A 26,444-nucleotide genomic window follows, 5' to 3' on the forward strand; every position below is an offset into this window, starting at 1 on the left:
GAGTTCTTCTAGGCAGTGTCCTGGCCCAACTACCTTCAGCTCCTTCATTGACTGTTCCTCCATCATAAGGTCAGAACTGGAAATGTTTGCAGCGAATAGCACAAATGTTCAGCACTTTTTTTTTAGTTCCTGAGACACTGAAGCAATCCATATGCAGCATGACCTGAGCAAAATTTCAGGATTGGGCTGTCAAATGATAAGTAGCATTGCCTGGCACTTGAGGCATGAATGACCATCTCCAACAGGAGGAAATCTAGCTATTGGCTACTCTAATGAATTGTTGACTTCACTTCTATCAACAGTCCAGGTGTTAGCATTTGGCCAGACTAAACTGGACCAGCCTTGTAAATACTGTCTCTGCAAGAGCAGGTCAGAGACTCAATCCTGCAATGGATAATTCGCTCCTGACTCCCCAAAGCTTGTATGTATTGTATAGGGTATACATTGGAAGCATGGTAGAATGTTGTCTACTTGCCTGAATAAGTGCAGCTCCCTCCAAGCTTGACACTGTCCAAAACAAAGCCATTTCTTTTAGCCAGTACTTCATTCAACAGTTTTTTTTTCCACATTCTCTCCTTACACCACTAGCAGTGACAGCAGTAAGCACCACTTGAAGATGCATGGCAATAACTCTGTTTGAGGTTCTGTCAACAAGACTTTCCAAACCTGCAATCTCTATCTAGAAGGACCAGAGTAGCACGTGTACAGGAACATTAACACCTGCAACTTTCCCTCCAAGTTGCACGTTTTTCTGACTTGGAGCAGTACTGCCATTCCTTCACTAGTCAGTCATAATCCTGGAGGTCATCTTATTAAAAGGACCACAGTGTGGTACAAGAAGGCCGATCACTAATTTCCCCAGAATTGTTGGAGCTGGGGTTGGGGACAAAGCTGCTGGCCCAGTTTTGGTACAGGCTCAAAGGGCTAAATGCTCTACTGTTGCATCTATTTTGTTTCTGGCACTTCCTTACCATTTCTTTTTCTCTTCAATCGTTCATGGCAAGTTTCTTCAGAGAAGGAGAATGGAGCCCTTGTTTGCTTCCGGAAGCTGCAAATGTATGTAGTTATTGCTGGCTTATCTGGCCCACAGAGAAAGCTGAAAGATAGCAAGGATGCCACTTAATGACAATTGTCCTGTAACTGTGCAAGGGATGGAAAGTGTTTATATTGCTCAGTAGTTTTAAAAGTGCATTGCAACAAGTAAACTTGATCTGCATGTATGCTATAATCCAAGAATTATGATGTAAACATCACTGGGTGCATTGTAATAATAAACTTGCATATTATCTTCAGAACTGGAAGAACAAACTGCCAAAGCAATGGAGCTGGACGAAGAGAGGATAACAGCTCAAAAGGAGGCTGAACGACTGGAACAAGAGCGCAGGTGTGCAGAAGAGATCAAGACTGCTTTACTTGAACAGTCCAAAAATCAAATGAAAGATCAAGAGAACCTGGTAAGTAACACCATTGAGAGACCACAAATGGAATTTGAACAAACTTGTCTATTAAGTTCATCAGTGCTGAAGATTTTCAGTTCAATAGCTTAAGATTTTGGATTTCTGCTAAATAAAATATCATGTGAACAATGCTGATCCATTTTTGACCGTGTGTTTGATGAAAGGCTTGCACCCTTTCAAGTTTGACATTCGACTGACCTGCATTGGTAAGTGAGGTGGGAACACCATTTCCTGGCTGATGTCAGCAAATGTTGGTCTGTTTTCTGCTTCAGATGAAGGCACTTCTGCCCTTGTGAGAAATTCCAATGTTTGAAGCTTAGGGTGAGTGGAGTGGAGACCTGTGCAGATGAGTCTTGAATTTCTTTCTTCTGACCTTTTTTGACTTGACAATCTTAAATTCTCAAATTTTGCCCTCTGCTATATAATATTTCTTTCATGAAAATATTTAAATGACAGAAAATAGACTTTAAGCCTTTCATCGCTTGCTAGCTCAACAAGTGGAAGGATGAAGGTAGTGGTCTGAAGAATCCAATATGAAGAGCTTGTGCACAAATGTTACTATCCTGATTTCAAAACCACAGAAGCCAAGTGTACTAAGGCTTCAAAATGACAGTTGAGGGTCGATCCCAATCTTATTAATGTGACCCTTTTGAATTAGTTATTCAACTATGTTTTAATATCTAACAAGTGGTCTTGACTCTGAACTGTGTGCTGCTTTACTTTGCTATGAAGTTGTGATCACATTATATTTGAGTTTTGAGATCCATCCTTTGGCTGTGAATCTTTCCAAAACAAGATGAAAATTGCTTCAACTGTGAACTGGAACATGCCACTTGAGGTACCCAGTACTAGCACCTACCAAGATAGGAGTAGTTTAATTAAATGCTGAGTAATGTTTTCTATTTTTACCCTAGCTTAGTCACTAGCTGCAGAAGAATATCTCTGCTGACTTGGTGTGACAGATTTCACTTTAGTCAACCAGTCTCTATTCCTGATGAAGGGCTTATGCTCGAAACGTCGAATTCTCTATTCCTGAGATGCTGCCTAACCTGCTGTGCTTTGACCAGCAACACATTTGCAGCTGTGATCTCCAGCATCTGCAGACCTCATTTTTTACACTGTGACCTCTTGAGCAAGACAGCTGAACTTGTATTTATGATGTGTTGAATGTTCTGTTCAATATTGGTATTTACATTTTACTGGTATTTACATTTTACCAGTATGTTCAGGTCGATTTGTACTGGGAGTCTTCCAAAGTGCTTTGCCCAAAACCAGCTGAAAATTACAGAATTTCTAAGGAAAAATAGTTTGTGATCCTGTGCATTAGTGAAAAATAATTGTGCTGATAGTTGGCCATGTCTTGGATTGAATTAGTTACCACTGCATTTGTTTGCAAACCTTAAGCTTTTCTTGGGTGCAAAACCTTTAACTTTTGAATATAACCTTTTTTTAGTTATTTAATGCTTTGATTAGCCAAGAGTGGTGGACTAGGCACTCTGATTAAAATATTTGTGATAAATCCCTTTGTCTGCTGTGAGCTTTAGTTAGCATTTAAGCTGCTTAAAGCAAATTGCAATCTAAAGTGCAGACTTTTTCACTTTTTGTTTAGCATGTACATTAGTGCTCAAGCTCAGCAAAATGTGCTTCTCTAAACTGTTTGGGTCGCGTTTGCTGGTTGAGCCCTACACAATCGCTCTATTCCATATTAATTTACTTTCTAGCTCTCAAAGGTGTATCATGTAACATTAACTTATTGATTCCTTTTTATGAAAAAAGTGTAAAACTAAAGCAAGCAATTTGGTTTAAGTTTATGCCTTCTATTTTTGAAAGTGATGGGAAAGTAACCTTGTGACAATTTATCCTTTTTAGGCCTCTGAACTTGCAACACTCACTTCTCAAATCTGTCTATTAGAGGAAACCAAGAAGAAGAAGGAAGAGGAGGCATCTGAGTGGCAGCGGAAGGTAAGGCAACATTAGAGCTATTAGAATATTGTGGATTCTTCTATTTTCCTGTCTTTTTTTTTCCCCCCTAGCAAAAAGTTGAGATGCAGTTGATGTGTGAGCCACTAGCACATGCCCAAATACAGCCCTTCCTGAGTGGATATGATGGTGCTGGTTGACCATGGAAGTCATTGCACTTATATCCAATCCAATCCCATTGAGATGCCCATATATAGGCTGTTGCCAGTATTTTTACCCCACCTCTCCATATTTTCATTTAAAGTTAGAATAAAGTCCTGAGCTAAACCAGAATTTATTGCCCATCCCTATTGTCTTTGGAAAGTGCTGATGAGCCACTTTTTTTTTCTTTAAACTATTGCAGTCCTTGGGGTGTAGGTAAACCGTTGGGAATAGTACCCTTTTGCCCTTATTTTCCCCCATGACCATGTGAAGCATGTTTAATGTTTCAGTGAAGGTAATGATGCTAATCAGCTATTTTGCCCCAATTCCCTTTCATCTTGGAAATGGTGTGTAACTGTACAAATCTTTGCCACCTGATGCCTGTAATACCTTTTTCTAGGTCAGCTAATGGTAAGCTATTTCCTTTTCACTTTAAAATGAAATATCTTGCTCTTAATTCTTGATTTAAAAATCATCTAATCTATTGTTCACTGTAAACCTGGGTGGGTAGGTTAATTGGTTGGTACAATTGGACAACAGAACCGGTCTCGTGACTCCCCTTCATTTAAGTTTGAAGCCACAGTCCCAATTGAAGCATATGAGACTATTATGAAGTGACAAATGGATTTTGTATAAACATGTTGTCTATAATATACATTAAATTTTTTTGTTTTGGGCATTCTTCTCTCTCCAACTAGAAATTTTGCATGAGTGCAACAGTTTTTAAACATTTGATTCTTAAAGTGGCTCAACTGAGGAAGTGGACATGCTGCACAATTCTAATATAGGGAAGAAGATTGGCTGACTGGGATTTTTACATAGGAGCAAGTTCAAAAGGATTTCAGATTCTGGGCTTTTTACTGAAGTATACCCACTCAGTCATGCTTAACTGCAGCATGAGTCAGCATTCGTTTTGCTTGGTGTTTTCAATTAGTACGTATTACTACCAGTTAATTTAGTACTGGTGTCAGTCCTCCAGCAATTGCGTTGAGTCAGCAGCGTAGAGCTGTCTCTTAGTCCAAAGCATAAAACAGAAACATTGTTCTTTTTAGACTTGGATTGTTTTATTTGAGGGGGAGCACTGGTGGAGTGGTAGTAGAGGGGCAGGTGCTGTAAGAAAGTTGTTCTTAATTTGTAATCAAATAATCTAATCCAGGCTGATAATTGCATTTCAGTTCTTTCAATTGAAATCAACTGTTTCAATTTCTTAAATCCTGCATTTTCTCTATTTAAGAAGGTGGTTTCTTTTTTACGTTAGGCTGTCTCAATATAATTGTGGTAGTGGCAGTAGCTTTACTTATGCAGGGTCCAGAATCTCTCGGCTTATATTGATCCAACAATGCTCCCTGTGAGACAACTCCAGGTATCCGGTCCTCCAGGCTTGTCTCTGCTTCAAGCTTCGAGTTATTTGCAAAGCCACTCAACATCAATACCAGATCTTCAGTTTAAACCCACCAGTGTTTTGAAGTTTTTTTTCCTTGTACTTTTATATTTTTTAGCATTTGGTCCACTTAAGTGAATAAAGAAGTTTTGAAGCCTCAAAAATTAACTCTTATTTGCATTAGTTAAATGTATATTTTCAACATAGGGAAAACCAAAGTTCATGGTTAAATGGGATGTTGTAAATGATAATTGGTTGTTTTTTTTTCTTAACAGGCTGCTTTAGCACAGCAAGATCTGGAAAAGACCAAAGAGGAACTTAAACAGGCCACGACAGCCCCACCCATTCAAGTGACCATCCTGCAGGCTGAGAATGAGCATGCTGATGAGCATGATGAGAATAGTGCAGAGGCTAGTGCTGAACTCAGCTCTGAGGGGACTGTTCAAGATCGCAGTGAGGAAGAAAGGCTGACTGAAGCAGAGAAAAACCAACGTGTACAAATGCAGCTACAGGTTTGTACACTGATCAAGCTGATCTGCAGTTGGATAAAACATGAACTTTATAATTAACTCCAAGCAGTAATACAAATACTTTTTTCCTCCTCTATTCAATATTCTGATACGAAGATGTTACTTATTAGAGATGAGATCTGAAGCACTTTCATTAATAAAGTTCCAGGACACGCCCTGTCTGGTTTGACAATGTGAAAATATGAATCTAAATGCATAGAGAATGTTGTTCATTAACAGTCTTTCAAAACTTTCCCATTGACTGCAGTTAGTCGCTACCTTCAAGAACAGCACTAGGTTATCTTGCTGCACTGCTACTTTAGCCCCACACTCCAAAGTATTTCCTTAAACATATTAGATTTTGTATACGTAGGCTGCCTGCTTAGTTTGTGCAATATTTGTGCACAAGGTGTTTTTTTTTCCTCTTGGCTTTTAATTGACTTAAATAGTTTCAATTTTCAACTAATAGTAAGTATCCCATGAGAGAAAATAAATTCACTTTTTGCAGTCTTAAGTTATTTGAAGTCCCTCAATTAGATTACCTGCTCTATTTTGGTAAATGTGGGCCATATTCCCTAAATCATTATTGCTTCATTCCAAGGATCCTTCTGGTGAATTACTGTTGAGATTCATAAAGCCAATGTATTTAATGTACAATGCCCAAAATTCAGTACTGGTTTTTAATAGTGCAGCATAATGCTAGAAATATAAAGTGCAGCATATGTTATGCATGTTTCCTCAGGAAAGCTGCTGATTACAAGCCCTGATCCTTAAATCTTCAATTCTACTATCATTTCTTTTCTCCTGGGGCAGTGGATTGAATCCAAATTGTGGATTAGATAGGTGTAAAAGAAAATCTTGCAAAGAAACTTGAGCAAGTGTTTTTTGAGCTTAAAGCTTCAGTATCCACATTACGGGTTGGAAAAGTAGCTGTGGGTTAAGCTTAAAAATTCATTATTTACTTCTGGTATGGATTCCTGATCAGTGCTTTGTCAATGATTTTGGTCAGTAAAATGTCATGATCAAGATCATCACCTTTTAAAAAGCTACTATTCTAGTTTTCCCTTTTTAAAAACCAAAGTGCTGTTGCCCCTAATATGTCAGGATAAATTATTTATTAAATCTTTTCAAAAGCTATTTATTGTAAAATATCTTCCTAACAAATCCAAAATTTTTAAACTGTGAAGTTGACTTCAACAACAGATGGATCCAGTTTCTTTCACCACAATACTATTCTAATAAAGTATTCTGGAGTGTCTCAAGCTTTGCACTTTGATCCAGCTAGAAATTTAACCTCTGGAAGCTGTTACCTGTAGCAACTTTTTTATGACTGAACACTGTTACTTTACCCATAGGCATTAACATCTGAGCTGGCCCAGGCTCGAGATGAGACCAAGAAAACACGGAATGACATGCTACATGCAGAGAACATGAAGGCAGGACGTGACAAATACAAAACCCTGAGGCAGATTCGCCAGGGCAATACCAAGCAGCGGATTGATGAATTTGAGTCCATGTAAATCTCCACTTTCCTGTGACCTGCATAAGCCATGACATGGGAATGAATTTGGTTTCATTAGGAGTTGCCGAGAAACCCATTTTTATTAATATATAGCTTGTTCAGATCAGCGACAAAGATGTATTAAATTGTTTCAGTTATTGTGTGGCATAAATGTAGTCTTTGGTTATGATGTTCAGAATTAGTCCTTTTTTTTTGTTACAGCAATCCACTCTCCCTCAAATCTATTGCTTTACTGTCTACTGCTGGCTTTTTTTTTTTGGACTACTCATTTTAAGTAATATTATGTTGGTCCATCTTTTTGAGTGCCTTCTTTATCCTGAACTCTATATTTAATTAAAAAGAACATTTTTAAAGGGGATAAAAATGATGCTACTTGGTAGGATGTTGGTGTCACTTCAAATAGTGTCCTCCCTAGGAAGGAAATGTGGCTTCCCCTTTTTAAGTCATTACAACCAAAAACTCGAGCTCACCTTATTTAGTATGTGGGTTGGATTTTCACAGGTTGAGAATCTGCTTGGTAAACAAACCTTTTTTATCAGTATTTATTGCCAAGTAATATTAAATGAACCTTGATTGTGATGGCATAACTTTCAAACTCTTGTCTGCTTCAGTGAAACTCTTCTTGTGAAACCAACTCATGGAATATAATTAAAGTTGGATAATAGTTAGGGAGATCCCTATTTGTTATAATTTGCATTATAGTCTTTTTTAAAAAGATTTGTGTACTACTTAGTCTGAAATTAGTGAAGCTGTTCCTCTTAATTATATGTAGCTTAAAATTATGTAAACCTTGTTCTGACTGGAGTACATTGCACTAAAATTTTAAATTTATAAGGAATTAAGTTCAGAAGTGCACAATAACTAGGGGTGATAGTGTTAAATAACCAGTAATTCTGTGTTGTTGCAATTCCATTTTTGAGAAGTGTTAATTTTGGGAAATGGTGCAAATTTTATAATAGTCTCACAGCTCTTGAAAGTGTAGGTCAAGATTTAAATTTTTAGGCTGGGGCACTTGAGGTGTTACTAATGAAGATTTTTTTGAGCTCTCCTTTCTAACTGAATCGTTGTTGCCAAGGGCTACCATTTAGTGCAGAATCATTTCTTTTATAGAAATAAGTGCCAAAAATCTTTCAGTGTTACAGTGCCTAGTCAATTTATTTGCAACCAAGATTCTTCCCTGGGCAGCTGGTTGCTTTTTTTGTCTACATAGTATTACATATTTGATGTAGTTACTTTGAACTTTAACTATGCAAAGTAGGAAGAGCAGAATTATTTTTGTGACCAAATTATTGGTTTGCAGATTATCATGTAATCACGCATTGTATTTTTCAGGATAATTGATAAGAAATGTGCAGTATTATATTAAGACAGAACTATTCATTTTAGGGTCCTGTGTTGATCATTTAGTGTCTATTACAATTACTTTGTAAAATGGGGGCCTTCAGTTTGTTGAGAAAAGCTGCTTAATTTCATTCTGTGGTTTGAATATTTTTTATACATTAGAAAGTTGGCCAGTGTAAATTTCTTCTGCACTAGTGAAATCTGCTCCCTATTTAACAATTAACAAATGGGATCTCGGTAACAAACTATTTGCTGTTTTGAGATTTGTATTCAATTTGGACTTTGCAGCTCTAATAAATTTTCATATTTCTGCATAAGTTTTGGTTGGTCTTTTCTCTTTCAAGTCTGGGTGGGTTGTAAAGATAGCATTTGAAACTTCCTTGGTGATTTTCATGTTTTCTGAGCAAGGACATATTGTCAAATATTGCCAATCTCTGGACCTCTAACATTGTATGTAGATGTCCAAATATAAAATCTGCTGTGGAAGGGCATGATGCTCTTACTAGTACATTGACAAATATGTAGGCCAGTAAAATAAGAACTTTTTTAGACTTGCGAATGTGCCTGTGGCCTTCAGTGTGAAAATCCATTTGCTGAAGTGTGAATAAATTTTGGAGTGAATCTCTTTCATCTTCAGAACAGCAATGTTTCACTCCTGGAGACCTGTGTGAAGGTGTGCTGTTCCTGTTGCTGTCTGATTCCTCCCAGAGTCCCTGCTTCTCTTTCCCCCACCCCCTCCTAAAAATAAATCTCAAGTGAGAACCAGGAGCATGTGATCTCTCTCTTGGGCTTGCAATGCAAGTGGGTTCTGCTTACATTCCAATGAAGGAGGGGGTTTGGTGGTAACAGCTCCACATCAGATAAGACATTTATCATCGCTTCCTCTCCTAGTTACAACTGAGGCTTCTTGGCAATAAATACAACATCCCATATTGCCACCCTTGGAGTTGGACATCATTTTAAGGAGGCTCTAGCTCACCAAATATACTTTATTTACAATCCAGAATCCTTATATTGAATTCCTATAGTGTGGAAACAGGCCCTTCAGCCCAACAGACCCTCTGAAGAGTGACCCATTCCCCTACTATACATTTACTGCTTACTAATGCATCTATTGTACACACCCCTAAACACTGCAATTTTTAGTATTGCCAATTCACCTAACCTGCACATCTTTTGGATTGTGAAAGGATAGAACTGAAAATGTGTTGCTGGAAAAGCACAGCAAGTCAGGCAGCATCTAAGGAGCAGGAGAGTCGATGTTTCGGGCATGAGTCCTCCTCCCTTCCTGAAGGGCTCATGCCCAAAACGTCGTCTCTCCTGCTCCTTGGATGCTGCCTGACCTGCGCTTTTCCAGCAACACTTTTTCAGCTCTGATCTTCAGCAACTGCAGCCCTCACTTTCTCTATTGTGAAAGGAAACCAGAGTACCTGGAGGAAACCTACCCACTCATTGGGAAAATGTGTAAATCCACACAGGCAGTCACCTGAGGCTGGGTTTGAACCTGGGCCCCTGATGCAATGTGGCAGCAGTGCTAACCACTGAGCCAAAATGCCACCCCTCTATTGTTCATAGTTGTCTCACCATGTCAGTTCAAACCTATCATCTGTCTTTTTCACTCGTTTTCTCTCTTGTGCATATCTAACTTGTCCTTTTAAATACAGCTATGGTTTTTACCTCTATATGCAAATGTATGATCCAACCTAAAGGGACTTTCCTATAAAAACCGCTAATAAAATCTGAAAGCCTTAAAGATGAAGTATTAGCCCTAATTCAAAGTTTTTTTTTGTTAGGAAGGGGTTGGAGGTAAGAAATTCAGTTTTTACCTTCAGGTATTGAAACTGTAGAGGACAAAACATATTTCAAGTTTACATTTTAGCTTTTTCAAATATTTTATCTAATTGAGGGCCCCTCCAATGCAATTTTGACTATTAGGTGTTTTTATTTTTAACTGAGGAGAAAATGGATCTAATTATGCCACAATGTTAAATGGAAACCAATTTGTATGTAAACAGTGCATTCTACTGAAATGAACTGCATGTTTCCTCATTCTCTATTTTAATTGAATTTGGAAAGTTTTGACAAATCCAGTGATCTGAATATTCTTATGCACACCTGGGTGTGGAGACTGAGACAGTCACCATTCAATATTCGCTATCTTTAAGCTGCAGACTGCATTTTATACAGTTTAAAGTACTGGCACTCATCTCCTTCAAAAAGTAATCTTCCACCGAAGTACCTTTTTTGTAGTGTTATGAGGAAACTCAAATGGCTAATTATCTATCTTGAACATTTTTTTTCTTTCAGAGCTGCTGTATAAATTTGTAGTTTAGTTTATATTGCCAAAATACCTCCAGTTTGGGAAGAACAGAATCTCAAACAGCTTGCATGCTAAAATAGATAAAAATTCTAAACTCTTGTGTAATGTAGGTAACTGCAGTGTGTTTTGAAAGAAATCTGCAAGATTTAATGCAGAGACAGGATTGCTACTATTAGATGCTTCTATGTTCTACTCCAGCCATTTCTTTTAATCTACACAATCACCCAATCAAGCCAATTCATGGGTGTCTCTAAACATGCAGTTATCACAAGTGTAAGTACATAACCGCTTCACCCTGTTTCAGTTAAAAATCTCCTAGTTTATCAAAGGTTTATTAACCAGAACACACATGAAAGTTAAATTTTGATGTTTCAAAAGCTGATGTGCCACTTTTTTCATAAAAAACAAACTTTGAACTGAATACTTTTGGGACCCTTTTGAGACTTGCGAAACCTAGCTACGTGCTATTTGTTTTAATTGATAAGATTATGATTAAAATCCTTTCCACTACAGTATCAAACTGTTTCATAAAAACCTGTTCCAACTTTTCAATTACTAGCTGGCTTCTGTCCTAAACTTTTCCTTTTGCAGCTGCAGCAGTTATAGAATTCAAGATTACCTCTTGGATAGCGTTCCATAGTACTTGATTAACTGCACTTTAGGCAATTTCCAGCTGCTCTGTTTGCAGTGAACAAATCAAACCACACAACCTGGTGCAAAATGATTTGACTGAATTCTAACTGGTTGTTTGGATTAGTGCATTTTAGAACCAAATTGTCCAGTTTTTTTTGTTTGAAACAAATTTGTGACATGATCACTGTTGGGAAAGATTACAATGTATTGCCCTGGAGAAAGCATAGCATTATAGTTCCAACTATAATCAACACCATTCATAACTCCTACCAAAGCAATCGGTATCCATAGAGACTAAGCTGACATTCAGTCTTGGGCTGATAAATGCAAAAAGCTTTGTGCAGGAAGTGACCATCTCCTGTACAATGTCACCATCCCCTTTTGATGTTTAATGGCATTACCATTGCAGAAGTTCTCTACTATCAACATCCCAGAAATTACTGTTAACCAGAAACTGAACTAGCTGTAGAAATACTGTGGCTAAAAAAAACAAGTCAGAAGCTAGGAATTCTATACAGCAAGTATCTTCTCCATCTCCTCCTGTGACTGTCTACCATTTACAAGGTACAACTGTGATGGAATGCTTGCCACTTTAGGGCTGTACCCATCCAAGAAAGTACTTGAAGCTGAGCACTACTATCAATGATACAGCAGCCCACTTGATTGGCACCCCCTACATTCACTTCTTTCCTCCAGCATCGATGCACAGTTGGCAATAGTGAGTAACATTTAGCCACGAATGCCCTTTGTTTTCAAGGACAAGGGAAGTAAATACTTATGAATACACCTGCAAGTTCCCTTTCAGGTCACAAACATCCTGACTTGGAACTGTAATCATCATTCCTTCACTGTCACTGGTCAAATCCTGGAGCTTTCATCACAATATATCCCTATATTCAAGACTACAGTTCATGAAAGTATCTCACCAAGAACTAGCAATGAGTAGTAAATGCTGGCCTCGGGAGTGTGGTTCACATTCTACAATTGAATAATGGTGAAATAAAATGCTGTTACCTGTTTTTATATACTGCTATGGTGCTCCCAATAATAGCTGTGAAAGTGTCCTGGTCTAGTACTCCAGATTTGGTGTTTGAGAATAAACTAGTATTTTGAGTGTCCTTTCTTAATCCCATTACATGGTGTTCAGTTTTTACACTTCAACTGAAAGCATTTTTGTGAAAGTTACATTTCATGTAACTAATTTCTTTATTCTTTCTGTGGCATGTAGGTTTGTAAGACCAGCATTTGCGCCTATACATAATTGCCCTTTGAACTGAGTGACATGTTAGGCTAAATTGAGTGCGGTTAAGTCAACCAGATTATTACAGATCTGGAGTCACATAAGGTGAGACCAGGTCAGGTCGAGATTTCCTTTCTGAAAGGACATTGGTGAACTGAGGTTTTATGAAAGCTCTGTAGTTTTAATGTCATAGCTACTGAGCCTAGCTTCATCTTTCACATTTAATTGAATGTGTATTCTGTTGTGTGGGATTTGAATTTCTCCTCCGTTCCATTCAGTATTTGCATTGTTTACATATAGATGTAAAATATTTTAAATTAAAAATTTACATTAACTAGTTATATTTTGTCCAGTGTGGCAAAACAAGAGAATATGTTGAAGTGGGATAAGTTCTAAATTTAAGGTATGCAGAACAATTACTTTAGTGCACACAGGTAGTCTGCAGAGCATGCTATTTAAGAGGTTGGGGGGGGGAGAATAGTGTTGTTTTTAATGTGAGAAATTTCCTAATGTTTAGGATACAGAATATGACAGTTGAGACACAACATTCTCCCAGTGTCTGCGTGGGTTTCCTCCAGGTGCTCTAGTTTCCTTCCACAGTCCAAAGATGTGCAGGTTAGGTGAATTGGCCATACTAAACTGCCCATAATGTTAGGTGAAGGGGTAAATGTAGGGGAATGGGTTTAGATGGGTTTTGGAGGGTCAGTGTGGACTTGTTGGGCCAAAGGGCCAGTTTCCACGCTAAGTAATTTTAACCTAACATGAATCTGTGTTGCCCGTTTTGGAAAATACAGGTGACTTTGGGCTAACCGTTCCTAAAGTAGTCTCTGGATCTGTTGTAGGTTAGTTGCTAAAGATTAATGGGGAAATAGACTTGCAACTATGTGGATGGAACTAACCTGTCTGTAAGATAATCCAAACATGGAATCGAAAGGCTGGCTCCTTTCCATTCGTTTGGCCGAACTGGTCCTCACCCTTAACAATTTCTCCTTCGAATCCTCCCACTTCCTCCAGACCAAGGGCGTAGCCATGGGCACAAGTATGGGCCCCAGCTATGCCTGTCTCTTTATTGGCTACGTAGAACAGTCGATTTTCCGTAATTACACCGGCACCACTCCCCACCTCTTCCTCCGCTACATTGATGACTGCATTGGCGCCACCTCTTGCTCCTGCGAGGAGGTTGAGCAATTCATCAACTTCAACACATTCCAACGTAACCTTCAATTTACCTGGACCATCTCTGACACCGCCCTCCCCTTCCTGGACCTTTCCATCTCCATTAATGACAACCGACTTGACACTGGCATTTTTTTACAAACCCACATCTACCTGGATTACACCTCTTCCCACCCTATATCTTGCAAAAATGCCATCTTGTATTCCCAATTCCTCCACCTCCACCGTATCCGCTCCCAGGCGGACCAGTTCCACCACAGAACACACCAGATGGCCGCCTCCTTTAGAGATCGCAATTTCCCTTTCCATGTGGCTAAGATGCCCTCCAACGCATCTCGTCCATGTCCAGCGCCTCCGCCCTCAGACCCCACCCCTCCAGTCGTAACAAGGACAGAACACCCCTGGTGCTCACCTTCCACCCTACCAACCTTCGCATAAACCAAATCATCCGTCAACATTTCCACCACCTCCAAAAAGACCCCACCACCAGGGATATATTTCCCTCCCCGCCCCTTTCCGCCTTCCACAAAGACCATTCCTTCCGTGACTACCTGGTCAGGTCCACACCCCCTTACAACCCACCCTCCCATCCTGGCACCTTTCCCTGCCACCACAGGAACTGCAAAACCTGCACCCCCACCACCTCCCTCACCTCCATCCAATGCCCTAAAGGAGCCTTCCACATCCATCAAAGTTTTACCTGCACATCCACTAATATCATTTATTGTATCCATTGCACCCGATGCGGTCTCTTCTACATTGGGGAGACTGGACGCCTCCTAGCAGAGTACTTTAGGGAACATCTCCGGGACACCCGCACCAATCAACACCACCGCCCTGTGGCCCAACATTTCAACTCCCCCTCCCACTCTGCCGAGGACATAGAGGTTCTGGGCCTCCTTCACCGCCGCTCCCTCACTACCAGACGCCTGGAGGAAGAGCGCCTCATCTTCTGCCTCAGAACACTTCAACCCTAGGGCATCAATGTGGACTTCCACAGTTTCCTCATTTCCCCTTTCCCCCACCTCATCCTAGTTTCAAACTTCCAGCTCAGCACTGTCCCCATGACTTGTCCTACCTGCCTATCTTCTTTTCCACCTATTCACTCCACCCTCCCCCCACCCCCAACCTATCACCCTCATCTCCTCCCCCACTCACCTATTGTACTCTATGCTACTTTCTCCCCACCCCCATCCTCCTCTAGCTTATCTCTCCACGCTTCAGGCTCTCTGCCTTTATTCCTGATGAAGGGCTTTTGCCCGAATTTGCCAATTTTACTGCTCCTCTGATGCAGCCTGAACTGCTGTGCTCTTCCAGTACCACTAATCCAGAACCTTTCTGTTGTCTGTCTATTGATTGTAATTAGTCAACAACTCCCAATACTGCCTTAGTCTATCAAAATGATAGTAAAGGACTAGGTGGACCTCCTTTCATTTTTTTTTAAAAGTGAAAATTCCTGCCTTTTTCATTTTCTTTATTATGCTTGAATATGTCCTTGTGTAAGGAACATTTGAGAACAAAGGTTGCTTCTTATTGCCATCATGTGGTAAGACAACTAATTCCAGGGCATAGTTTTCACATTGTTAAAACATAATGTGTTACTGTTTTCAAACATTTGCTAGTTGTGTAATGGTTAATGTAATTGCATAAAATTTCATTGTGCATTGTTAAAATTATTTGATCTATTTACTTAAACATGAATGCTCGTAAGTTAAATCCATTTGCTCAGGAATTTAAATTCTTTTCAAGGTTGTTTGACCATGATGTCTGTTAGTAAAATTCCATCACTTAGTTGTTCAATTTTTGTTTTAAAAGAAGTTGCATAGAAGGTCTATTTAGATTGCAATCTCCAGCCTCACGGCCTGACTATGATCACGTTCTGCTGGAGGACAGTTCTACAGGTTAGGAAGACCATTACCAGTTACCTGTTCCAATTCCCTGTGCCAAATCTTCCTCGGAAATGCATTGTCTGCCAGATTGGAAGCTGCTAACTGCTATACAATTGAGACTCCTGCCTAATTCTGGAGGACTCTGATCAAAACTAGTCAGCAAATATAGAAAAACTGGTATTTATAGAGTGCCTTTCATAACTATAGATGTCAGTGCTTTATGCCAATTAAATACATTTAAAGTGCAATCACTATACTGTTGGAAATAACAGCTATCAATCTGTGCACAGCAACTTCCACCAAAAGCAGCATAATAAGCAGATAATGTTTTTGTAATTCTGGTTGAAGAATCAATATTGTCAAGGAGATCAGGATCATTCCTCTGATCATCCCTTAAGTAATGTAGAGTCATAGGGTCATAGAGATGTACAGCATGGAAACAGACCCTTCAATCCAACCCATCCATTCCAACCAGATATTCCAACCCAATCTCTAGTCCCACCTGCCAGCCCATATCCCTCCAAACCCTTCCTATTCATATACCATCCAAATGCCTCTTAAATGTTGCAATTGTACCAGCCTCCACCACTTCCTCTGGCAGCTCATTCCATACACACACCACCCTCTGTGTGAAAATATACCCTGTAGGTCTCTTTTATATCTTTCCCCTCTCAACCTAAACCTATGCCCTCTAGTTCTGGATTCCCCGACCCCAGGGAAAAGACTTTGCCTATTTACCCTATTCATGCCCCTCATAATTTTGTAAAACTCTATAAGGTCACCCCTCAGCTTCTGACACTCCAGAGAAAGCAGCCCCAGCCTGTTCATCCTCCCTATAGCTCAAATCCTCCAAACTGGCAACACCCTTGTCAATCTTTTCTGAATCTTTTCAAGTTTCACAACATCTTTCCGATAGGAAGGAGACTAGAACTGCATGCAATATTCCAACAGTGGCCTAACCAACTACCTCCGACATCTGTCCTATATCTACCACCTCTCAATTTAAAGCTATGCTCCCTAGTGTTTGCCATCCCCATGCTTGGAAAAAGACGCTCCCTGTCTACCCTATCTAACCCTTTTGAGTATCTTGTATATCTCTATTAAGTCACCTCTCTAACGAAAACAGCCTCCAGTATCTCAGCCTTTCCTCATAAGATCTTTCCTCCACACCAGGCAACATCCTAGTAAATCTCTGCACCCTTTCCAAAGCTTCACATCCTCCTTATAATGTGGTGACCAGAACTGTACACAATACTCCGTGTGGCCGCACCTGAGTTTTGTACAGCTGCAGCATAACCTCATGGTTCCAGAACTCGATCCCTCTATTAATAAAAGCTAAAACACTGTATGCCGCCTTAACAACCCTGTCAACCTGGGTGGCAACTTTCAAGGATCTGTGTACCTGGACACCGAGATCTCTCTGCTCATTGACACTACTAAGAATATTACTATTAACTCAGTACTTTGCATTCCGGTTACTCCGACCAAAGTGAATCATCTCACACTTGTCCTCATTAAATTCCATTTGCCACCTCTCAGCCCAGCTCTGCAGCTTATCTATGTCTCTCTGTAACCTACAACATCCTTCATCACTGTCCACAACTCCACTGACCTTAGTGTCGTCTGCAAATTTACTAACCCACCCTTCTATACCCTCATCCAGGTAATTTACAAAATGACCAACAGCAGTGGACCCAACACCGACCCTTGTGGAACACCACTGGTGACTGGACTCTAGGATGAACATTTCTCATCAACCACTACCCTGCCATCTTTCAGCAAGCCAATTACTGATCCAAACTGCTATATCTCCCACAATCCCATTCTTCCACATTTTGTACAATAGCCTACTGTGGGGAATCTTATCAAATGCCTTGCTGAAATCCATATCCATGACATCAACCGGTTTACTCTCATCTACCTGTTTAGTCACCTTCTCAAAGAACTCAAGGTTTGTGAGGCATGACCTACCGTTCACAAAACCGTGCTGACTATCCCTAATCAAATTATTCTTTTCTAGATGATTATAAATCATCTCTTATAACCTGTTCTAGCACTTTACCAACAACTGAAGTAAGGCTCATTGGTCTATAATTACTTGGGTTGTCTCTACTCCTCCTTGAACAGGGGAAACCACAAATGCTATCCTCCAGTCTTCTGGCCCTATTCCTGTAGACAATGGCGATTTAAAGATCAATGCCAAAGGTTCGGCAATCCCCTTTCTGGTTTCCCAGAGGATTCTAGAATAAATCCCATTGGCCCAGGGGACTTATCTATTTTCACACTCTGCAGGATTTCTAATACCTCTTCCTTGTGAACCTCAATCCCACTTAGTCTAGTAGCCTGTATCTCAGTATTCTCCTCGAAAACATTGTCATTTTCTAGAGTGAATACAGTCAAAAAATATTCGTTAAGTGCTTCCCCTATCTCCTCTGACTCCACGCACAACTTCCCACCACTATCCTTGATTGGCCCTAATCTTAGTTTTGTCATTCTTTTATTCCTTAAATACCTATAGAAAGTCTTAGGATTTACCCTGATCCTATCCGCCAACAACTTCTCATGTCTCCTCCTGGCTCTTCTGAACTCTCTCTCTAGGTCTTTCCTGGCTACTTTGTAACCTTCAAGCACCCAACTGAGCCTTCACATCTCATCCTAACATAAGCCGCCTTCTTCCTCTTGACCAGCGATTCCACTTCCTTCATAAACCACGGCTCCCATGCTCTACAGCTTCCTCCCTGCCTGGCAGGTACACACTTATCCAGGACACACAGGAGCTTTTCCTTGAATAAGCTCCACATTTCTAATGTGCCCATCCCCTGCAGTTTCCTTCTCCATCCTATGCTTCCTAAATCTTGCCTAATCACATCGTAATTGCCTTTCCCCCAGCTGTAACTCTTGCCCAGTGGTATACACCTATCCCTTTCTATCACTAAAGTAAACATTACAAAATTGTGATCGCTATCACCTAAGTGCTCACCTACTTCCAAGTCTAACACCTGGCCGGGCTCATTACTCAGTACCAAATCTAATGTGGCTTCGCCCCTTGTTGGCCTGTCTACATATTGTGTCAGCAAGCCCTCCTGCGCACACTGGACAAAAACTAACCCATCTATAGTGCTCGTACTAAAGTGCTCCCAGTCAATATTTGGAAAGTTGAAGTCCCCCATGGCAACTACCCTCTCTCTCTCACTCCTATCAAGAATCATCTTTGCTATCCTTTCCTCTATATCTCTGGAACTATTTGGAGGCCTATAGAAAACTCCCAACAGGGTGACTTTTCCTTTCCTGTTTCTAACCTCAGCCCATACTACCTCAAATAACAAGTCCCCAAGCATCCTTTCTGCAACTGTAATACTGTTCTTGACCAACAATGCCACATCACCCCCCCTCAACCCCCCTTTTACCATCTTCTCTGTTCTTACTGAAACATCTAAATCCTGAACCTGCAACAACCATTCCTGTCCCTGCTCTAGCCACGTCTCTGAAATGGCCACAACATCGCAGTCCCAGTACAAACCCATGCTGCAAGTTCACCTACCTTATTCCAGATGCTCCTGGCATTGAAGTAGACACACTTCAAACCAATTTGTTGCTTGCTGGTGCCATCTTGCGTCCCTGAAACTTGATTTCCGACCACACTACTCTCAACCTTTTCTACACTCGAACTCCAATTTTGGTTCCCATCCCCCTGCTGGATTAGTTTAAACGCAATAGCCTTAGTGAATCCCTAAGGATATTGGTACCCCTCTGGTTCAGATGAAGACCATTCTGGTTGTAGAGGTCCCACCTACCCCAGAAAGAGCCTCAATTATCCAGGAATCCAAAACCCTCCCTCCTGCACCATCCCTGTAGCCACGTGTTCAACTCCTTTCTTTCCCTATTCCTTGCCTCACTAGCATGTGGCACAGGCAACAAACCAGAGACAACAACTCTGTTCATCCTAGCTCTAAGCTTCCAGCCTAGCTCCCTGAATTTTCTCCTTAAATCCCCATCTCTCTTCCTACCTATGTGGACCACAACTTGGGGTTGCTCCCCCTCCCCCTTAAGGATCCCAAATACACTATCAGAGACATCATGAACCCTGGTACCTGGGAGGCAACACACCAACTGTGAGTCACTCTCATCCCCACAAAGCCTCCTATCTGTCCCCCTAACTATGGGGCCCCACAATGACTACTGCTCTGCTCCTCTTCCCCCTTCCCTTCTGAGCAGCAGGGACAGACTCTGTTCTAGAGCCCTGTGCCCCACTGCTTTCCCCTGATAAGTTGTCCCCCCCAACAGTATCCAAAATGGTATTCTTATTGTTGAGGGGAATGGCCACGGGATCCCTGCACTGCCTGCCAGTTCCCTTTCCGTCCCCTGACTGTAACCCATCTGCCTTTTTCTTGAGTTGGACCAAAGGGTCTGTTTCCGTGCTGTACATCTGTATGACTTTATTTCATTCAAACATTACATTACCAGCTCACACATGTGAGCTAGCAATATAATAGAACAGCATGCTTCTAGTAGCTTTTACTTCAAATGATCTTGGAGTAAGATTGTACATGAGATCTTTAGGCCTTCAGGTTGCATATTGAAATTGTGAACATATCCCTTAAAGCTGCATGCACATTGAAAATCCAGATTGATTTTTTTTGTCTTTCTTATGTTACATTATAAGGATAGCAAACCAAACCAAATCGCCCTCACCATCAGTGGATTTGCAACTGAAGTTAAAACATTCAATGTCATTAAAATTGTCCAATTCTTCCTCTTAACCAGACTTTAAGAATAACAGATCTCAGACAGTACTCAGAGTCAGATGTACCACATAGAAACAGACCCTTTGGTCGAATTCATCTGTATGATCAGATATCCTAAATTAATCTAGTCCTATTTGCCAGCACTTGGCCCATATTCTTCCAAACCCTTCCTATTCATTTACCCATTCACATGTCTTTTAAATGTTGCAATTGTACCAGCCTCTACAGCTTCCTGTGGCAGCTCATTTCATGCATGCACCACCCTCTGCGTGAAAAAGTTGCCCCTTAGGACCCTTCTTAAATCTTTCCCCCCTCACCCTAAACCTATGCTCTCTAAATTTGGCCTCCCCAGCCCAGGGAAAAGACCTTGTCTGTTTAACTTCTCCATGCCCCCAATGACTTTATAAACCTTTAAGTTCACACTCAGAGGGAGGTGTGTGTGTGGAATGGGCTGCTAGCAGAAGTGGTGGAGGCTGGTACGATTACAGTATTTAAAAGGCAACTGGAGGGTATATGAATGGGAAGGGTTTGGAGGGATATGGGCCATGTGTTGGCAGGTGGGACTACATTGGCTTTTTTGAGAAGATTTGTAGCTCAGGTTAATGTTCTGGATATAGGTTCGGGAAACCAAGGAAACTCAAACAAATAAATAGAAAGCGGGCTACAACACCAGCAGTTCATTCAGAGGCTCTGAAGATGTTACTTAGTATGGTGACAAAACATCTGAAAACAACCATTCTAGCTCAGCAATCAAACCTACATCTGGGACTAGATTGGGTTGGGATATCTGGTCTGCATGGACAAGTTGGTCCGAAGAGAGAGATGTACAGCACAGAAACAGACCCTATTACTCTATGACCCATCAGTCTCCGACACTCCAGAGAAAATAGCCCTAGTCTATTCAGCCTCGCCCAATAGCTCAAACCTTCCAACTCTGTCAACATCCTTAAATTTTTTTGGAACCCTTTCACGAAGTTTATAATTTAAACAAAAATGAAAATTATTGATGTAATGTAAGCTGAACATAAGGCAATCTAATTAATATCTACTATCTAAATCATCTTTAATCATCACCCACACTTTCGATCAGACAAAATCATAGAGGTTGATTATTACAGAAAAAGGCTGCTCAGCCCATTGAGTGTATGCCAGTGAAAAATAGCCTCCCAAATATTCTAATCTCAATTGGCTCATAGCTTTATACCCTCGTATTGCAAGTGTACACCTAAATACAACTTGAATGTTCTGAGGGTTTCTGCCTCTACCATCTTTTACTTGCAGTGAGTTTCAGATTCCTACCATCCTCTGGGTCAAAAGGTTTTTTTAAAATCTTTCTTATACTCTAAACTGCCTGCCCTTTACAATAAACCTATGCCTTCTGGATATTGCTGTCACTGCCAAGTGGAAAAATTTGACTGGCCTGTAATTTCCTGATTTTCATCCCAAACTCCCTCCTTGAATAACATTGCTACATTGGCTGTCCTCCAGTTCCTTTCTTGTGGCTAGCAAGGAATTGAAAATTATTGCTAGTGCTCCTGCTATTTCCTTGCTTGCTTCACAAAAATAAGGTGGGTTACATTTTGTCTGGCCCTGGAGTTTTCTATTTTTAAGCCTAGCAGACCATTCAGAAGCTCCTCCTTGACCATGCTAGTTTCAATTATCTCAGTTTTCTATACACAAATAGATTTAAGTAAAAGTATCTGCTCTCAGTTCCCTGGCCACATTATACCTAATCTTACCAAAATTAGGCCCAAGTTTAAACTTTCATTTCAGGCCAATTGTTGTCCTTTTCCAGAATGATTTATAAAAATTTAGATCTGAGTGGATTAGCAATTCAAAGCTTAGGTAGTGACAGTAGACTTTGAGAGAGAATATCTGAATTGTAAATTATTTCCAGGTTCTCTCTAACCCTCTTGTGACAGAGTCCTATGTGGAATTGGTAGGGATGTCAGTAGAACTGACAGTCCATTTTGTGCTTGCGTGAACTTCTGCAGCTGAACTGCATCTTCTAGCCTTCTTCTGGGCATGTCAAATATCACACCTTTGGAATATTTGCCACCTTTTAAATATGCTCAACTAATTTCCAGTGCTTGCCTCCACATGGGTTGCATCAGTTGTTTCCATAAGAGAGATGGTGTACAATATAAAAGCTTGATTCATTTTTTTAAAGGTGTCTTTGTATGCACAAACTATGTTGATGGTGTTGGTTCCTAAACTGTTTCCCATGCCTAGGGATTCTGTACGAGCTGTCATTTACATATCGAAGTTGAATTTTTTAGGAGGTAAACCCAATGCTGTTGAGTCTAGCATACTAAGAAGACATGATTTGTGGTTTAGACGTACTGCTGAATTCACCTTAGGAGTCTTCAGTGAAACAGTCCAGAGTTTTGACGTAGTGCCTGTAGCAGATCTAGAGTTCTGCACAAACAGCAGGTTGGAAGGACAGTGGCCTTGTAGAATTCAAGTTTTAATCCAGTTTAAATCCTGGCTGCTTCCAGACAATATTCTGGAGCTGGCCTGAGGCAGAATTTGTTTTTCTGGATTCATTCTGTTGTGAATGTGAGGTTGTATAAGATGGCCATGTTTTAAAGAGGTTTTACAAGTTAAAATGTCAATAGTAAAGTAACATGAAGATTCTGAATTCTCTCTGGCGATAAGACAAGGTGATCTGACTGCTATGGGGTTTGGGAAGTTGTGTTAATGTTACTGGACTAGTAATCTGCAATTCTAGGCTAATGTTCTAGAGTCATGGGTTTGAATCCCATCATGATGAAAAGTTAAATTTGAATTAAATTTTTTAAAAGGATATCTGGATTTTAAAAAGCTAGCTTAATGCCAACCATGTACACGCTCAGGTGTCATAAAAAGTAATTTTGGTTCACTAATATCCTTTACGGAAAGAAATTGCCATTCTTAAATGGTTAGGCCCACGTGAGACTCCAGATCCAAGCAATGTGGTTGACTCTTTTCAACGACATGCCAAATACTCTTCAATATCTGATTGCTTTAGTATACAAGAGCAATTGGGGAGGGACAATTTCTGTTCATTTTCTGTTATGATTGTACCATATCTGTCCCAAATGGCAAGTACGTGTAGGTGTCACCTTCTATGCCAAAGTGGACTTTGTTCTTTCAACAGCTATCCTTCCACTGTTTACTACAGGGTAACAGGGTTCACCATGAAAAAGACAGCTGAGACTGGGAATGGGAAGCTGTAGATCTAGAAAGTACTTACAATCAGATCAATCTCATTTTTACTGATTTCAAGCATTAACTAGAATTTCAGGTATATCAGGAGAAATCAGCGAAAGAGAAATTGAGACAGTTAAAGAGAAAGCACAAGTCAGGGTAGAAATTTGACAAACAGAACATTTATACTTAGATGCTGTTTCCTGGTATGCTTAAGTAGGGGAACATCTGACCAAAGGGTAGATGAATTGGTAGTATGATTAGAAATATATGGGTGTGATAGGAATAACAGTAAAACTGTTTTTTAAATGGTAAAAAATTGCAGCATGCTGCTGTGCAGAGGGATCTGGATGTTTTTCTGTAGGGGTCACAAAGTTGGTTTGCAGGTGCAGCAAAAAATTAAGAAGGCAAATGGAACATTGTCCTTCATTGTTAGAGGGATGGAGTTTAAAAATAGGGAGGTAATGCTGCAGTTGTATAAGATGCTGGTGGGACCGTGCAGGGAAAATGTGTACAGTTTTGGTTTCCTTACTTGAGAAAAGATGTACTGGCAGTCGAGGGAGTGCAGAGGTGTTCACTAATGTTGAGACGGAAACCGAATGGTCTCGTCTCTACGTGTTCGTTGGAAGGAGAGATCAAACCGGCTAGAGTTTGGAGCAAAAACACCGTTTATTACAGAATCAAAACTGGTACACTAAACAACGAATTCAAAAGCATGCAAATTCGTTGGAGAAGGCGTTCTGTCTCTCCCTTCGGATCTGGTGCAGTTATACTTTGCGCTTCCTCGAGTTCCCGGTCAGGTTCCCCTTTTTCGGCTCTTTCATTGGTCGGTTCACCTGTCTGTGAAGGGATTAGTGTCTCTATTGGCTGCCCCGAGATACCTGTCCCACTCCTGCTGTGCCGAACAATGGGTAGACATCCTGGGTTCGGCAGTTTCCGATCTTGTAAATTAAAAGTTTATTGTTGGAAGGGTTTCCTCATTGCCATGCGTCTGGCTGTCTGGGCGTTCACAATAGTTCTCTATAGTTGAATATACAGATATTATCATTTAACATAGGACCCGAATGAGTTTGACGTCAGCGGAGGCATTAGCAAGTACTTTATCAATCAAGTGTGGTATCGGTGCGATTTACACTATCCGATAGTTACCGGTTTCCTTTATTAACAATGAGAGTGTAGCAGGATGATCTGAAACTGACGGACATGTTCTAATCCCCCAGGAATGTGGCCCCAGGCAGGCAGTCCTGCAGTGGCTGGGTTTACTTTACATGGCTGTGTTTTAGCTGGTATCTGACAGTGTCTGCTTTAATAATGGTGCTCCCCTCCCTAGCCCCAATGTAGGTACCCCGATAGCAGATTCTCCCCAACATTCCCTCCCTTGGCCTCGAAAGAGGCCACACCCCTTTATCCCGTAAGGAACGCAACCCCACGAGGCGACCGGTGTCCGGTGTTGTATCGCCCAGACTCACCGGTTCTAAGGAGACAGTCATATGGGGATGAAGGGTGCCCTGAAAAACGCGCCGCTACACAATTAAGCAATAGACAGTCACAGCTGCATGCTAAGCTAAACTAATAGTTGAAGTAATTGAGGCAGTGTCTGCAGAAATAACGAAAAGCACAGGATTAGACAAGCATTGCACTAAGTCATTCAGAGCTGGCGGAATGTACGCGAGTGCGTTAGAATGAGTAAGCCATTTAGTAAACGGAAGTCAGTAGTCCAAAGAGCCGGCAAATGTAAATAGGCGTTGTAAGTTTGGAAAGGGAGTAGGAACAGCCTGGTACCAGCAGGTAGGTACCCGCTAGAGATGTGAAACCCAGTGTGAAACTGTACTGTGCCCCGGTGGTCCCATAGATCAGTATGCTCCAGAGAGCAGCAGTGCTGTTCAACCGTCCGACACGGATGCAAGCAGGCAGAAATCTCATCAAATGGAGACGAACGGAGGCCACGCGTTCCGATGTCAATGCGCGACTGTGCCTGTCTTAGGTTGTCCCTCGCCTGAGGGATCTTACCCATCATTGGCTAACCAGTCGTGCTGCATTGAGTAATAGATGGCGACATCCATTTCACCACCCCAAGGACAGGCATGGGCAGCTCAGTAGCATGGTCAGTGGCCTCCGAGGGTGGCTGAGGGCAGTCAGGAATACTGGACAGACCGCAAAGGCCGCCTGTGAGAACAGCAGTGTCTCAATTGCCAAGGCACACAGTACATTTCACCCACCCGCTGTTATGGAAGGATCAATTGACATATCCCCAATTTAGACGGGCAAAATAAATGAGTAGGGGCTCTTTGGACAACCAGGTTTCATTCATGTGGATGAAGATGAAAAGTTAGTCATGGGTACAACAGGATCAGATGAATTCGGAAGAAAACCATTGAGAGAGCTGATATGCACCGGAGAGATAGCATGTACTACGCCCGAATCGCGAGTCCACGCAAAGGCGGTAGTAGACCAGTGGAGAGACTAACTGGCAGGTCCCCCATCACCCGCCCTTAATGCAACCAGCCGTAAGCAAGAAACCCGGTATCATGGCTCACGAGCGGACGTCGCATTACAGCATGTATTGGATGTGTCCCTGTCCGTTTGTAGGAGGTCACACACAGGCTGTCGTGTTGTTGGAGTTGGTGGCAGCGGCGTCTCCTGGTGGAGCTCAACGGATGGCGGTCTGGTTGAAAAGTAATGATACCTTATCACCTTTAAATCAGTGAGATGGGGCTGTGGGAATGCAGTAAAAAGGAGTCTCCGCATCACCAGGGTGATATATGGCGGGGTCAATCAGGAACTATGTGACTACTATGGGAAATAAAGTGTTGTGTTGTAAGGGGTCTTTGGGGTGGCATGTCTGGGAGACCGGAACGGACGGGAGGCAGTCCCCAAAGTCTCCAGTCAGTACTCCTGACCATAAGGTCTGTGCTCATGTG

At 41.2% G+C, this 26,444-nt stretch overlaps 1 protein-coding gene across 1 annotated transcript in view; it reads left to right on the forward strand.

Annotated features, from left to right (window-relative positions):
- msna (moesin a) overlaps positions 1-8,648 on the forward strand; it is a 91,156-nt gene extending 82,508 nt beyond the window's left edge. The window contains exons 10-13 of the mRNA XM_060832519.1: positions 1,294-1,454; positions 3,327-3,419; positions 5,235-5,471; positions 6,824-8,648. Coding sequence (XP_060688502.1) covers positions 1,294-1,454; positions 3,327-3,419; positions 5,235-5,471; positions 6,824-6,988 — 656 coding nt within the window. The 3' untranslated portion in view covers positions 6,989-8,648. The remainder of the gene's footprint in view (positions 1-1,293; positions 1,455-3,326; positions 3,420-5,234; positions 5,472-6,823) is intronic.
- Positions 8,649-26,444: the final 17,796 nt, after the last annotated feature.

This window comes from Hemiscyllium ocellatum, chromosome 11 (genome assembly GCF_020745735.1).
Source record: "Hemiscyllium ocellatum isolate sHemOce1 chromosome 11, sHemOce1.pat.X.cur, whole genome shotgun sequence".
Lineage (NCBI taxonomy): Eukaryota > Metazoa > Chordata > Chondrichthyes > Orectolobiformes > Hemiscylliidae > Hemiscyllium > Hemiscyllium ocellatum.